The sequence below is a fragment of the Salmo salar genome, chromosome ssa14, assembly GCF_905237065.1.
Source record: "Salmo salar chromosome ssa14, Ssal_v3.1, whole genome shotgun sequence".
NCBI lineage: Eukaryota > Metazoa > Chordata > Actinopteri > Salmoniformes > Salmonidae > Salmo > Salmo salar.
In genome coordinates, this window is record NC_059455.1 from 21,627,877 (window position 1) to 21,644,521 (window position 16,645).

The following is a 16,645-nucleotide window of genomic DNA, read 5'->3' on the forward strand; positions in this document are numbered from 1 at the left end:
AACTTTGGCACTTTAAGTCTTTATTCATATAACAAAAATCTGATGTATACAATTCTCCATGTAGTCTATAGTAAAGCAGAGTTTATTTAATATAACAGGCTTTTAAAATTCAATATTTGTGCACAGACATATATTTTTTTTTAAAGCACTCATTTCATGTAACGACCCAACTAATAAACTGGAACATTGTCCCGCATGTCCTAAAGACTAAATAACCTCAAGATAAAACTACATTGCGGAGTAGACTGGAGTAGATTCATGAGAAACATTGTCATATTTCCGCAAATGCAATGTACAGAACACTGAGTCAGCATGACATTCAATACAATCACACATCAACTGAAGAGTTCCTGTAATAATTTTTTATTACTTCAATGTTACGATTGAATTTACAGGCAAATGGGTAACAAGCTGGGTTTTCTCAGGTCCTTACAAATGAAATGTTTCAGTGACTAGGTGCCTTGTATTGTATTGTACGACAGAACCAAAACAGAACAGAAGATGTCCTCCAAAGGATTGTGCAACACATACATATCATCATCTACAAGAACAAAATAATACAAATACTTGAGACATTATAAATTAGAAATACTGTTTTATACATCAAACAGTATGTGCTGCACATCCTTCCACAGCAGCGTGGTGACCTGGAGGAGTAATAGAGGGTAAAAGATGGTTCACTGCAGAGGAGATCGTTTTAGTCCCTGCCACATCATCTATAAAATTAGGCAAAAAGTTAGCTAAACATAACTATCAAACAGATAACATGATAGAAGGCTAAGGAAAGGAGTGAGTATTGGTGTATTGAGGATATGAGCGATGTTGAATGGGAACTGGGAAGGATGAGTAGTTTCCAGGTTATAACCTATTCATTTACTGTATGGGGGCTGGCTGACTGATGTTTTGGACCTGTCGTCAAAGTCCCTGCTGTTCTACTCAAATGTAAGGATACCATGTAGTGAACGTGTGATGAGACGAGTGTATGTCTGAAAGGCAATGCAACGTATGCGATAAACGTGATGCCCTCGTTAGGGACTAAGTGATGTGAATATTACAATCACATATTAAGGCACAAAACACTAACAAAAAAAAATGGTTAACTAGCAACTTGTGACCAAGCTTATTTTCTTGGAGACGAGCATATAAATTCAGTCAAACGAAATGTTAGGCTTAATGTAGACAGATGGCTTCTTTAGGGCCATCCTTTACACACAAACACAAAAGTCCTGATCTTGTCAGTCAAAGGTAAAGGTTCTTATAAAAGCATTCATCAATTAACTTGTGACCACCCACTGAGAAGTAAACAAATGAATAATGGCAGAGCTATGAGGCAACAACACTGAGCCATGTATACAAGCAAGCATATTATACCACAGAACTTATCATATATATTTATATATTATGTGGAGGTTTCAGTCGATTGTTTTTGTGATAGAACCTATATGAGGTGGCTGATGGGTCTTGGGTTTAACAATCAGCCAGCCCCGAATCATTTAAGCACATATTTACACAAATAACAATTCCTCACTCTTTATCATAATAAAAAACATTCACACAAAAAATATAACATTTGAAATCATTATTAGCACCAGTGTATCAGATAAAGTCTTGCTACGCAAATGTACAAAGTTGCATAGTGTAGAATTTTGCCTTGTAGTGTAGAATGTTAATGTGTGATTTGCAGCAAACCTGTATTAAGCAGCAGCTTCGGGGGGGGGAGGGGAACTAACAAAAATCATGATTTGTAGTGTTAAAATAAATGATTTAAATGATATTTAACCATGCTGTTTCACTGGGCGGTAGAGGCCTGTCTCAACTGGCAAACATATCAGAGCCATTTTAAAGACCGACAAACTGGTTTCATTCAACAGCTTTTCAGTTGTGCATGTGGAACAGAATAGTAGTGTTGAATACTGTAAAAATGTATAATTGTAACAGGAATACTTTCTCCATGCAAGACATGTAGCTTTGGGAGCGAATGGAGGCAAATCAAACAGAAACTTAAGGATTCCTTCACGGTTTGTTTTTTTAAATAAATGGTTGATAACACAGAGGATGGTACATATGCATTGAACGTTTCTCAATACCTTTAGCAAAAAAAATCTCACACAGACAAACCATTCCCAACATGCCCTTGGGTCTAGAATGATGGGTAAGGATAACTTGTTTGATACCATATCAGATTTAAAAAAAGTATATAATATGACACAGACGCATCTGAAAAGGCTGAGGACATTTCTCCTTGTTTTCTCTGTTGGTGTGGTTTAGGTTGTGATTCCTCTACGTAGTAGTGTAGGAACAGTCTGGAGGTGGTGCAGTCATGTGGGTTTTCTGGAGCGAGGTAAGCCACACCTCTCCTAACCTGCTGCACCTAAGGAGAATGGATGCGCGGGTTTTGTCGACCGCCCTTAGTTCATTTCAGGTTCTGCCGCTTATGCTCTTCCCTCTTCCTTTCTTTAAAAACATGAAACTTGGCTTCAATTGGCTTCTTGCTGAAAAAAAGACAAACAAAATACCAAAAAAGACAAACTGTTTTGGTACAACGGTGGCATTCTGCCCGAGTGTTAGATGTGGGAAGGAGTGGTACAGACGGGATATGAGGAAGGGTACAGGGGTCGGATAGGGGGCGGGATAGGGGGCGGAGATAGAGGGGGTTAAGCCCGCTCTATGGATGGGGTGTTGAAGCAGCCGTTGGGTAACGTGTTCTTGATGTCGTTGAGGTTGGCGATGTCAGACTGGATCTCCTTGATCTGCCTGTCGTAGTCGGTGATCATCTCCTCCTGGCTCTTGGCCACGTTGTTCAGCTCCGTCAGCTTGCGGTCCAGGTCGCTATTCGCCATCTTGTCTTTGGCCTGCTTCAGCGACCCCTCAATCAAGCCCAGCTTGCTCAGGTCCACCTTGTCAATGTTGCCTGAAACAGAAAAGAGGAGGTATAAGCTTTAGCTCAATGATTTAAGTACAGTCATTTTCACTTGTGCAAGTAAAACCCTGAATGATGGAATATTGTTTGGTTACACATGATGCACAAGCCAGAAACAATAACAGAACAGAATCACAAGACAATTATATCCCTGTTTGTATTCTTATACCTACAGAAATAACCATTTGCTAAATCAAATACCACTCACCCAGTGACTTAAGCAGGTCGTTGATGGTGTTGAGAACGGTCCTGACTGCGCTCTTGGCTTTCCGGGCGTTGTCCTCAGCTTCCTTCGCATTGTCTGATGCCTGAAATACCAAAACAACATAGTTGACATGTCAGGATTCCAATCCACAACGAAGATAGCTGTAACTCAGTAAACACTTGTGAGGTCCTTTAACCTTCAGTAGCTTGCTCATCCACTTCCTATTGCGTATTGTTTAGTCTCATTGTCTCTTAACAACTTTAAACAAGGACAATAAACATTTTGCAACTCCAGCTCTGTGTAGACTGCTTCTATACACAAACACGTAGAGCTCTTGGGGCTGATTTCCAACCCAAAGAGATCTTCTAGGAATTCCTAAGAATTGGGTTCCTAAGATTCTGAGAATTGAATGATATCAGTAGATTTAAAACAACAGAGCCCCAGATACAGAGTATGCATCCCAAATTACACCATATTCCCCTATATAGTACACTACTTTTCACGAGAGCCCTATGGGCCCTGGTCAAAAGTAGTGCACAACACAGGGTGCCATTTGGGACACACCCAGACAGACACGCACCATGCTAGCCATCATCATGTCCTGGTCAGCATCAGCCTTCTTCTTGGCGAGCTCTGCCTCTGCTGCACTTAGCTGGTCCATCATGTTATTGACCTCCCCATCCAGCTTCCTGGTGTCCTCAAAGGCCTTCTCTGCATCCGCCTTGGTCTTAGCAGAACCCTGTGTGGTCCACAGGCAGAGGGGGACAAAAACAAATCAACAAAACATTTAATCCACTGAAACACCATTTATATATACACTTTATATCAAGAGGCCACCATTGATTTTGGCCCTGTCATTTCAGGACTCTAGCATACACAATGGTCATATAATGTATCTAGCTATAAAATAACAGAAATATAATGTACCTTCTGCACAACGCTGGCTATCTTCTCTGCCTCCTCCGCCTTGCTCTTGGCCTCCTTTGCGTCTGCGTCTGCGTTGCCTAGCGCCACCTCAGCCTGCTTGGTCTTCTCATTGGCTGCAGCGATGGTGGCGTTGATCTCTGGGATTCTCTTCATGGCGTTCTCAGCTGCCGTCTTGTTGTCATTCACCCTCTTGTCAAAGTCTGTGTTGACAATGGAGAAGGAAAATGAGAAGACAGATTGATTACATATCTTATATGTGATAGAAAATACTGGTGACTCACTACTTTGCATTATACTATTATTATAGCGTTTCCTTTAACATCCATCTGAGATCCTACATACTAATCTGGATACGCTTTTCACCGTTACCATTCAGAATTTAAAAAAGCCCCTGATCTAATGTTAGTATGGGGCAGAGAGGGACCCTTCTCTGGCCTCTCTACCAGCCCTGCTCCTACGTACCTCTCAGATTCCCCAGAATGTCTTGGGCCTCCTGGTAGGTGGACCTCCCCTTGTTGGCGGCCTCCTCAGCCAGCGCCTTGGCAGCATCAGCACGAGCCAGCAACTGATCTGCAGTCTGGACAGACAGACGGACAGACAGAGACAGACAGACAGAGAGACAGAGAGAGACAGACGGGGGAATCAGTCATCAGTCAATTTAAACATATATTTTTCTGGGTGCTCCTAAATTTTCTTAGCTAGGAGCACCAGTGCTACCAATGAAACATGTTAATTTAGAGCCATGCATACTACTACCTTTATTTGAATAATTCTGGCTTCATGGCTTGCTCATTTTCACTATACTTAGTGGCTGAACGAGTGAGGAGGCCCATAAATACTGTGGTAATTCATCACATACGCAATGTGGTCAATTTCAATTTCAAGCGTCAATTAATGAGGCACGTTAATCTTAGACGGAGACATACTCCAGCTTTTTCAAGGAGGAAACCACCACCTTACGAGGTTTACATGCGAGGCATAGATCACATGTTGACGTTTGTCTATTTAGAGCAAAAGTTATAGACACAAGAAAGAGAAAGTAAAAAGGTAGTGTTGCGAAATTCTGGTAAATGTTCCCAAACTTTCCAGGGGCCTCATTTGCTTATGTACAAAACATGCATTCGCCAGTTTTCATGCAAAAGTTGGCATTTATAAAAACTGAACTTCACATGAGAATGTGCTTAACTCCTCGCAAACCTTAAACTTTACATACAATATCTAGTGGTTGAAGTATTGCATTGGAGGCAAGTAAGTAGGCATGTAAATAGGCATATTTTGTGCAAATGGGGGATGTGATGACACGCTATTGAAAATAAAATAAAAAACAGGAGCCATTTGCCGCTGTGTTTTATTTTTGGAATCTAGAATAATTAGACATAGGAATCTATTTCCTATTTATTTAATTTTCATAACGATTGCAGAAGAAATTCCTCACCTTTTCTGGCTGTGATGGATTCATATTCCCTACAACAAATTACCATATGAATCTCTCATTTAATTTGAGCCTAGTATTTTACGTTTTGCTGTATGCGATCCAATAGACAGTGTGGTTTATAATAGGCTACATAGTTTACATAGTTTAATTTAACAGTTGAACAGACAGTTGACCTTTTACATTGAAATATGTATGCTACTACTGTAAGTAGGCTACTGCAATTACACTGAAAATATAAACACAACATGTAAAGTGTTGGTCCCATGTTTCATAAGCTTAAACAAAAGAAAGATAGCAGAAATGTTCCATACACACAAAAAGCTTATTTCAAATGTTGTGCGCAAATTTGTTGACATTCCTGATCATGAGCATTTCTACACAAACTGTCAGAAACAGTCTCCGATAAGCTCATCTGCGTGCTCATCGTCCTCACCAATTGTTTTATTTGAAACATTGTATCAACTATTAACTTGGGTCTGGCCTGAAGCTAGTGAACTTGCAACATTGTATAAAATATTCTGGTCCCTCAGAGTTGCCAGTGAGCTCGAGACAGACACAGCTGTAGGCTATTTGTGCTATTTGGGATAAGAAGCAGTGCTTGACTTTGGCAGTAGCTCACCGGAGCGGAGTACCGGCTTCTTCAAATGTTATACTGCTCAAAAGTATTGTGGAGCTCCTGCACCTAAATATAAACAGTACCAGCACCCAAAATGAGTACCAGAACCTATTTCAGTCCAAAGCAAGCACTGATAAGAAGTAACCAGGTTGGCCTATTTTATGACGCTTCCACTGGATCAGAGTGGTTATTGAAAGGGAGAGAGCTGGAAAGATTTCTTAAATACATTAAAGAACTATTGTATTCTCAATGGATGGAAAAACAGACTTGTTTGATGTGAAGAAAACATTACCTTGAGAAGCTCCACAGGTCATTAGTGGTGGTGTGTTAAACCAATCAGAAATACTATCAGATCCCCAAATGGGCACATTTATATGCTTACATTTGGCCAGGTAGACTATAGGCCTACTTCTACGCGTGCGCGGCCTTACTCTACATTGACAGGAGAGCTCCAAATAAAATAAATAAATTGCCAAAACTCGTAAATGGAATGAAATAAACCAAAAACGTGTTTCTCAAAAGTGTGGCATAGGTTGTGCACTCCGCAAACAATGTGTCCACTCCGACAATGGAAAGACAGGAATAATAATATTGAATGCATTAGCAAAAATGACCATAGCCAAAGTAACAAACATTGTAGATTAGAAATGATAGGAATTAACAGTAAATGTACTACTGGTGATATATGTAAATGTATATTGACATACACTAACAATCAAACGCAAACAAGTTCTGAATATGCACAAATAGGCGGGAGGGAGCACATTCTGGAGAGAAGTGCTATACAGAGCCCTGCGAGTTGTAAAGAAAAATGTCAGAGACACATGGTGATGCAGTACAGAGCTTGATTTGGCCTCTCCATGCTTCTGGAGGCTTCGCAATTGTGTCACACCATCCATATGGAGCCTCCGACCACATTTTCGGATCAAGCACAAATTGGCTTTTATTCTAAGCCTCCGCAATGGATTAGTTCAATGAGATGGGTGCAAATAAACACACACAAAATGATTACAGGCTCAAAACGGCCTGATACAAAGAACTTTCTTCTGAAACTCGTCAGTCTATTCTTGTTCTGAGAAATTAAGGCTATTCCATGCGAGAAATTGCCAAGAAACTGAAGTACAACGCTGTGTACTACACCCTTCACAGAACAAACTCGCCCTAACCAGAATAGAAAGAGAAGTGGGAGGCCCCGGTGCACAACTGAGCAAGAGGACAAGTACATTAGAGTGCCTAGTTTGAGAAACAGACTCCTCACAAGTCCTCAACTGGTAGCTTCATTAAATAGTACCCGCAAAACACCAGTCTCAACATCAACAGTGAAGAGGCGACTCCGGGATACGGGCCTTCTAGGCAAAGTTGTAAGGAAAAATCCATATTTCAGGCTGGGTAATAAAAAGAAAAGATTAAGATGGGCAAAAGAACACAGACACTGGACAGAGACGAATCTAAGTTTAAGGTGTACGGATCACAAATAAGAACATTCGTGAGATGCAGAAAAAATGAAACGATGCTGGAGGAGTGCTTGACGCCATCTGTGGAGGCAATGTGATGGTCTGGGGGTGCTTTGGTGGTGGTAAAGTGGGAGATTTGTACAGGGTAAAAGGGATCTTGATGAAGGAAGGCTATCACTCCATTTTGCAATGCCATGCCATACCCTGTGGACGGCGCTTAATTGGAGCCAATTTCCTCCTAAAACAGGACAATGACCCAAAGCACAGCTCCAAACTATGCAAGAACTATTTAGGGAAGAAGCAGTCAGCGCTGGTATTCTGTCTATAATGGAGTGGCCAGCACAGTCACCGGATCTCAACCCTATTAAGCTGTTGTGAGAGAAGCTTGACCGTATGGTACGTAAGAAGTGCCCATCAAGCCAATCCAACTTGTGGGAGATGCTTCAGGAAGCATGGGGTGAAATCTCTTCAGATTACCTAAACAAATTGACAACTAGAATGCCAAAGGTCTGCAAGGCTGTAACTGCTGAAAATTGAGGATTCTTTGATGAAAGCAAAGTTTGGACACAATTATTTCAATTAAAAATCATTAATTATAACCTTGCCAACATCTTGACTATATTTCCTACTCATTTTGCAACTCATTTCATGTAGGTATTCATGGAAAACAAGGACATTTCTAAATGATCCCAAACTTTTGAAAGTATTCAGACGCCTTGACTTTTTCCACATTGTTACGTTACAGCCCTATTCTAAAATGGATTAAAAAAAAAAAATCCTCAGCAATCTACACACAACACCCCATAATGTCAAAGAGAACAGATTTAGACATGTGCAAATGTATAAAAATAATAATAAAAAAAAAAATACCTTATAAGTATTCAGAACCTTTGCTATGAGACATGAAGACATGAAATTGAGCTCAGGTGCACCCTGTTTCCATTGATCCTCCTTGAGATGTTCCTACCACTTGATTGGAGTCCACCTGTGGTAAATTCAATTGACATGATTTGAAAAGGCACACACCTGTCTATATAAGGTTCCACAGTTGACAGTGCATGTCAGAGCAAAAACCAAGTCATGAGGTCAAAGACAGCATTGCGTCGAGGCACAGATCTGGGGAAGGGTACCAAAACATTTCTGCAGCATTGAAGGTCCCCAAGAACACAGTGGCCTCCATCATTATTAAATGGAAGAAGTTTGGAACCACCAAGACTCTTCCTAGAGCTGGCCGACTGAGCAATCGGGGGAGATGGGTCTTGGTCAGGGAGGTGACCAAGAACCCGATGGTCACTGACAGAGCTCCAGAGTTCCTCTGTGGAGATGGGAGAACCTTCCAGAAGGACAACCATCTCTGCAGCACTCCACCAATCAGGCCTTTATGGTAATGGCCAGACGGAAGCCACTCCTCAGTAAAAAGGCACATGACATCCCGCTTGGAGCAGCATCATGCTGCGGGCCATGTTTTTCAGCGGCAGGGACTGGGAGATTAGTCAGGATCGAGGCAAAGAAGAATGGCGCGAAGTACAGAGATCGTTGATGAAAACTTGCTCCAGAGCGCTCAGGACCTCAGACAGGGACATAGGGTCACCTTCCAACAGGACAATGACCCTAAGCACACAGCCAAGACAATGCAGGAGTGGCTTCGGGACAAGTCTCTGAATGTCTTCGAGTGACCCAGCCAGAGCCCGGACTTGAACCCGATCGAACATCTCTGGAGAGACCTGAAAATTGCTGTGCAGCGACGCTCCCCATTCAACCTGACAGCGCTTGAGAGGATCTGCAAAGAAGAAGGGAAGAAACTCCCCAAATACACGTGTGCCAAGCTTGTAGCGTCATACCCAAGAAGTACTGAATAAAGGGTCTGAATACTTATGTAAATGTGATATTTCCGTTTTTTTGCTTTGTCATTATGGGGTATTGTGTGTAAATTGATGAGAAAAAAAACGAAACTATATAATACAATAAAATAAGGCTGCAACCTAACAAAATGTGGAAAAAGTCAAGGGGTCTGAAAACTTTCCGAATGCACTGTATCTATTTGTTACTGCTCGACTAAAACAATCTCGGTCGACCTACAGCCTAACGATCAAACAATCGACCAGTCGACTAATTGGGGTCAGCCCTACTAAACAAAATATATATTAGTCTTTTGCATAGAAGTGCAGTAGCATTTACTTTTAAATTGTTTTGAATATACAATCAATCTTGCAGAACGTGCAGACAATGTATGGCATGCAGGGGAAACCAGCCATGTTGTAGACACCGATGTCTTGCTCCAGGAAAAGCTAAACAGCCTTTGCCCGCTTTGAGGATAACACAGCGCCGCCGACGCAGCCCGCTCCAAAGGACTGTGGGCTCTCATTCTCCGTGGCCGACGTGAGTAAGACATTTAAGCGTGTTAACCCTCGCAAAGCTCCCGGCCTAGACGGCATCCCTAGCCGTGGAGTGTCTACAGACATATTCAATCTCTCCCTATCCCAGTCCGCTGTCCCCACTTTCTTCAAGATGTCCACCATTGTTCCTGTACCCAAGAAAGCAAAGGTAACTGAAATAAATGACTACTGCCCTGTAGCACTCACTTCTGTCATCATGAAGTACTTTGAGAGGCTAGTTAAGGATCATATCGACTCTACCTTACCTGACACCATAAACCCACTTCAATTTGCTTACCGCCCCAATAGATCCACAGACGATGAAATCGCCAATGCACTGCACACTGCCCTATCCTATATGGACAAGAGGAATACCCATGTAAGAAAGTTGTTCATTGACTATAGCTCAGCCTTCAACACCATAGTACCCTCCAAGATCATAACTAAACTCGGGACCCTGGGTCAGAACTCCGCCCTGTGCAACTGGGTCCTGAACTTCCTGACGGGCCGCCCCCAGGTGGTGAAGGTAGGAAACAACACCTCCACTTTGCTGATTCTCAACACAGGGGCTCCACAGGGGTGCGTGCTCAGCCCCCTCCTGTACTCCCTTGTTAAGCCATGACTGCGTGGCACGCACACCTCCAACTCAATCATCAAGTTTGCAGAAGACAACAGTAGTAGGCCTGATTACCAACAAAGACGAGACAGCCTACAGGAAGGAGGTGAGGGCCCAGGAAAATAACCTCTCCCTCAACGTCAACAAAATGAAGGAGCTCATCGTGGACTTCAGGAAACAGCAGAGGGAGCACGCCCCTATCCACATCGACAGGACCGCAGTGGAGAAGGTGGATAACTTCAAGTTCCTCGGCGTACACATCACTGACAATCTGAAATGGTCCAACCACACAGACAGTGTGATGAAGGAGGCTGAAAAAAATTGTCTTGACCCATAAGACCCTACAAACGTTTACAGATGCACAATTGAAAGCATGCTGTCGGTCTGTATCACCGCCTGGTACGGCAATTGCACCGCCCGCAACCGCAGGGCTCTCCAGAGGGTGGTGTGGTCTGGTCAATGCATCACCAGGGGCACAATGCCTGCCCTCTAGGACACCTAAAGCACCCAATGTCACAGGAAGACCAAAAAGATTATCAAGGACATTAACCACCCGAGCCACAGCCTGTTCACCCCGCTATCATCCAGAAGGCAAGGTCAGTACAGGTGCATCAAAGCTGGGACCAAGAGACTGATTAACAGCCATCAGACTGTTAAATAGATATCACTAGCCGGCTACCACCCGGTTACTCGTCCCTGCACCTTAGAGGCTGCTGCCTTATATACATTTGAAGTCGGAAGTTTACATTCACCTTAGACAAACATTTACATTTACGTCATTTAGCAGAGCGACTTACAAATTGGTGCATTCACCTTATGATATCCAGTGGAACAACCACTTTACAATAGTACATCTATATATATATATATTTTTGGTGGGTTAGAAGGATTACTATATCCTATCCCAGGTATTCCTTAAAGAGGTGGGGTTTCAGGTGTCTACGGAAGGTGGTGATTGACTCCGCTGTCCTGGCGTCGTGAGGGAGCTTGTTCCACCATTGGGGTGCCAGGGCAGCGAACAGTTTTGACTGAGTTTTTCACAATTCCTGACATTTTATCCTAGTAAAAATTCCCTGTCTTAGGTCAGTTAGGATCACCACTTTATTTTAAGAATGTGAAATGTCAGAATAATAATAGTAAAAGTAGAGTGATTTATTTCAGCTTTTATTTCTTTCATCACATACCCAGTGGGTCAGAAGTTTACATACACTCAATTAGTATTTGGTAGCATTGTCTTTAAATTATTTAACTTGGGTCAAACATTGCGGGTAGCCTTCCACAAGCTTCCCACAATATCTTGGGTGAATTTTGGCCCATTCCTCCTGACAGGGCTGGTGTAACTGAGTCAGGTTTGTAGGCCTCCTTACTCGCACATGCCTTTTCAGTTCTGCCCACAACTTTTCTATGGATTGAGGCAAGGGCTTTGTGATGGCCACTCCAATACGTTGACTTTGTTGTCCTTAAGCCATTTTACCACAACTTTGGAAGTATGCTTGGGGTCATTGTCCATTTGGAAGACCCATTTGCGACCAAGCTTTAATTTCCTGACTGTGTCTTGAGATGTTGCTTCAATATACCCACATAAATTAACTTCCTCATGAATCCACCATTTTGTGAAGTGCACCAGTCCCTCCTGCAGCAAAGCACCCCCACAACATGATGCTGCCACCCCCGTGCTTCACGGTTGGGATGTTATTCTTCGGCTTGCAAGCCTCCCCCTTTTTTCCTCCAAACATAACAATGGTCATTATGGCCAAACAGTTCTATTTTTGTTTCATCAGACCAGAGGACATTCTCCAAAAAGTATGATCTTTGTCCCCATGTGCAGTTGCAAACCGTAGTCTGGCTTTTTTGATGGCAGTTTTGGAGAAGTGGCTTCTTCCTTGCTGAGCGGCCTTTCAGGTTATGTCAATATAGGACTCGTTTTACTGTGGATGTAGATATTTTTATACATGTTTCCTCCAGCATCTTCACAAGGTCCTTTGCTGTTGTTCTGGGATTGATTTGCACTTTTCGCACCAAAGTACATTCAAATGTATTTGTAAAGCCCTTTTTACATCAGCAGATGTCACAAAGTGCTTATACAGAAACCCATCCTAAAACCTCAAACAGCAAGCAATACAGATGTAGAAGCAAGGGGAGTTTTTCCAGGGTAAAAAATAAATGGAATGGAGCTAAGCACTGGCAAAATCCTAGAGGAAAACTTGGTTCAGTCTGCTTTCCACCAGATACTAGGAGATGAATTCACCTTTCAGCAGGACAATAACCTAAAACACAAGGTCAAATATACACTGGAGTTGCTTACCAAGAAAGTCTCTAGGAGACAGAACGCGTCTCCTTCCTGAGCGGTATGACGGCTGGATGGTCATATGGTGTTGATACTTGCGTACTATTGTTTGTACAGATGAACGTGGTACCTTCAGGCATTTGGAAATTGCTCCCAAGGATGAACCAGACTTGGAGGTCTACAATTTTTTTTCTGAGGTCTTGGCTGATTTCCCCATGATGTCAAGCAAAGAGGCACTGATTTGGAAGGTAGGCCTTGAAATACATCCACAGGTACACTTCCTATTGACTCAAATGATGTCAATTAGCTTATCAGAAGCTTCTAAAGCCATGACATCATTTTCTGGAATTTTCCAAGCTGTTTAAAGGCACAGTCAACTTAGTGTATGTAAACTTCTGACCCACTGAAATTGTGATACAGTGAATTATAAGTGAAATAATCTCTGTAAACAATTGTTGGAAAAATTACTTGTGTCATGCACAAAGTAGATGTCCTAATCGATTTTCCAAAACTATAGTTTGTTAACAAGAAAAATGTGGAGTGGTTGAAAAACTAGTTTTATGACTCCAGCCTAAGTGTATGTAAACTTCCGACTTCAACTGTACATTGAATCACTGGCCACAATAATAATGGAACACTAGTCACTTTAATAATGTTTACATACTGCTTTACTCATCTCTTATGAATACTGTATTCTATTCTACTGTATTTTAGTCAATGCCGCTCCGACATTGCTCGTCCTAATATTTATATATTTCTTAATTCCATTCTTTTAGTTTTTAGATTTGTGTATTGTGAATTGTTAGATACTACTGCACTGTTTGAGCTAGGAACACCAGCATTTCGCTACACCCACAATAACATCTGCTAAATATGTGTATGTGACCAATAAAATGTTATTTTATTTGATGTTTAGTTTGAAAAAGTCTCTGCAAAATATCAAAACATTCTGCCCACAGCTCTACAGAAATGTGATCTAATTAGCCATTGCTCTTTCTTTTAGAAACAGCCGTGGCCCATTTCAATAGTTAAAAATTAAACTGCAAATAAAGGGGCGTTATTGTCACCATAAATTCTGAATGGTACTGATGGGGAAGCAAAAATCCTATACAGTTACATTTCGGGATATCATTTTTTACGATATACCGTATCGTCTTGACAATATCGCAAATTTTTTTTTTGCGCTTGTTGGATGTACCTGCACCATCTTCTTTTTAAATATGGAGCAAATTTGTTTTTAGCACTTTTATTTCTATTACTGATCAAAACTGGTTTTCTCATGGCTCCCTCTTGTCCCTCTGCAGCAGAAAAATGGTGAGCAACACGTTTGGAACATCGAATCACAATACCGAATCGGCAATAAATATAGAATCGTGAGAATCGCAAGACACATCGTATCGGCACCTAGGTATCGGGATAATATTGTATTGCCAGGTCCCTGGCAATTCACAGTCTTAGTGAATGGAGGGTGTTTTTCAAAGTTCTAACGCAAGTTCACAGTTGTAGGATGGGTTGGATTTAGAACGGGAAACATGCGTACGTATGGCGTGCTCCAAGTTTATAAATCTCAATATTTTCTTACGGACGTATTCCTTTCATAAATGGCACATGCAGATATTTAGTGTGAAATGTACACAATTGTTATGAGGCCCCTGGTTTTCCAGATATCCTGGTTGGAAGATTCCTGGAATCAGGCTGGAATAAGCAGGAAATCAGGGAATCCTCCAACTGGGATTTCTGGTAGCCTGAGAATTTTGGAAAGTTATCAACATTTTGCAACCCTAAGTAATGGTCTCCTGTCCTACCTGCTGCTCAGTCTTTCCCTTCTCCAGCAGCTTGCGGACCTCAGTCTCCTTCCCTCTCAGGTCGTCCCTCAGGTCTTTGTACTCCTTCTCTGTCTTGTCAATCAGCTTGTCCAGGTCTGACGCCTCCTTCTTGATCTTGCTCGCTTCGTCCTGTAATCAGAAGTCAAGGTAAGTTATCTTTCAAGACTTGGAAACGACTTCAGTAATGTCCTGATGGCCATTTACATGTACGTCTTGTGATACACAAACCCTTTCAATGAATCTGAAGAGTATCCTGTCAATCATTCGAGACAAGGAACATATTCCAAAGGGTTGTTTCATCAATGAAGAGACGCCTGATGATGCTGCCTACCTCCCAAATGACATCCTATTTCCCTTTCTAGTGCACTAATTTTGAACAGTAGTGCACTATTAAGGGAATAGGGTGTCATTTGGGATGCAGTCTTTGTCTCCCCCTAAAAGAGAATTAGTCACTTCATGCCACTGACCTCCAGTGATTTGGTGTTGAAGGGTGGCAGGCTGGTCAGGTTAGCGTAGATCTTCAGGGCTTTGTCGCCTGCCTCCTCTGCCTCAGCATGCACCTTGTTGGCCTGTTTCTCCAGGTTCTTAGCCAGGTCCTTTGCTTCATTGTACCTGAGAGGGTGAACATGACAGTTTCAATTATAAAAGTGGTGAGGGGATTTGAACCTGTACTAGCATATGACATGTTCCGGACAGAATAAATGTTCCTGAAATGGGATTTATTTCAATTGAGAAAATAAAGGAGGATTCATCACAGAAAAGTGCTGTTGCTGACAGTGACATACTTCCTGTTGAGCTCGTCAATGTCTTTGTTGGTCTTTCCCTCGCCATCTAGAGTCTTCATCAGCAGGTTGAGAGCCTTGGTGGATGTGTCGTTGGCATCCTTGGCAATCTTCTCAATTTGATCCGCATCCATTTTATGTCTCAGAGGTAACAGGATGAGGCTTATATTTTTCATCGACTACGTGACGGGGCTTCTTACAGCTCAAGAAAAATAAGATAAAAAGTGGTGATAGGGTTCACGCGCCAAAAAATATATATTTTTGTTCTGGCCTACCAATTATATTGATTTAATTAAAGCAATTAATATTTCATTTTTTTGCGTGTTCCCCATTTTTCAGCCAAGAATAGCACATCCCAGACAATACATTTCAGAGAACAACAATTGTTTCATCATTGTAGCAGTTCTTACTTGTCGGCCAGATTGCGAGCCTCCTCTGCCAGAACGGTCATGTTGTTAGGATCTGCGGTGTTTGAGGGTGTTTTGATGTCCTGGGCGAGAAAAATAATAAAGTACGAAATCAATGAACCCCCGTTATTTCTTTTTTCATGCAGGAGGACTTGTTCATTGTGCTACGGGACCAAATATGAACTGGGGGTCTGTACAGCAAAAATAGATCATACATGGTTGAATATTGGATGAATATTGTATAAAACAAATACATTTCTCAAAATTATCATTAGGGGATGACCGACCAGTTTGCTGATGGCGTTCTTGGCCTTATCCAGTTCTTCGCGGGCGCGGTCGACCAGGTTCTCAGCGTCTCGGACCCGGTTGCGGGCCTTGTCGGTCTGGGTTCCCGTGTCGTCCACACTGTTCCTGATGTTCTGCAGACGGTTCCACTGAGTGGTCAGCGTGTTGTTCAGGTTTCCCAGGCGCTCCAGCAGGCCTTTGTCTACATCTGAAAATATAGAACATGAAGTAAATAAAAGTACATTTCACATAATCCTCTCTGATCCAGCACAAGGTTTAATGGATGTGTGCATACCACCCCACTACATAACTGAAAACAGCATTCACAACTAACATTCCTGAATCATTTGATTTAACTCTACTGGGATAGAACAGCATTCTTTCAAGTTAATTAGGCCGAATACATCTTTAAAAACTGACACAAGGGCCTTTCTTGTCTAATTCTAGTTGTTTCAAGCTAGTGAGACCTACTTTAAAAAAGACATATATTATTTTTTAAATGGACATATT

At 41.9% G+C, this 16,645-nt stretch overlaps 1 protein-coding gene across 1 annotated transcript in view; it reads right to left on the minus strand.

Moving 5' to 3' along the window:
- Positions 1-347: 347 nt before the first annotated feature.
- The window catches only part of LOC106569067 (laminin subunit gamma-1), an 86,156-nt gene continuing 69,858 nt past the window's right edge, over positions 348-16,645 (minus strand). Inside the window, exons 19-28 of the mRNA XM_014140013.2 lie at positions 16,138-16,343; positions 15,854-15,933; positions 15,447-15,584; positions 15,129-15,273; positions 14,641-14,790; positions 4,515-4,629; positions 4,053-4,252; positions 3,706-3,864; positions 3,129-3,228; positions 348-2,911 (exon numbers count right to left, since the gene is read on the minus strand). Of these exons, the coding sequence (XP_013995488.2) occupies positions 2,655-2,911; positions 3,129-3,228; positions 3,706-3,864; positions 4,053-4,252; positions 4,515-4,629; positions 14,641-14,790; positions 15,129-15,273; positions 15,447-15,584; positions 15,854-15,933; positions 16,138-16,343 (1,550 nt within the window). The 3' untranslated portion in view covers positions 348-2,654. The remainder of the gene's footprint in view (positions 2,912-3,128; positions 3,229-3,705; positions 3,865-4,052; positions 4,253-4,514; positions 4,630-14,640; positions 14,791-15,128; positions 15,274-15,446; positions 15,585-15,853; positions 15,934-16,137; positions 16,344-16,645) is intronic.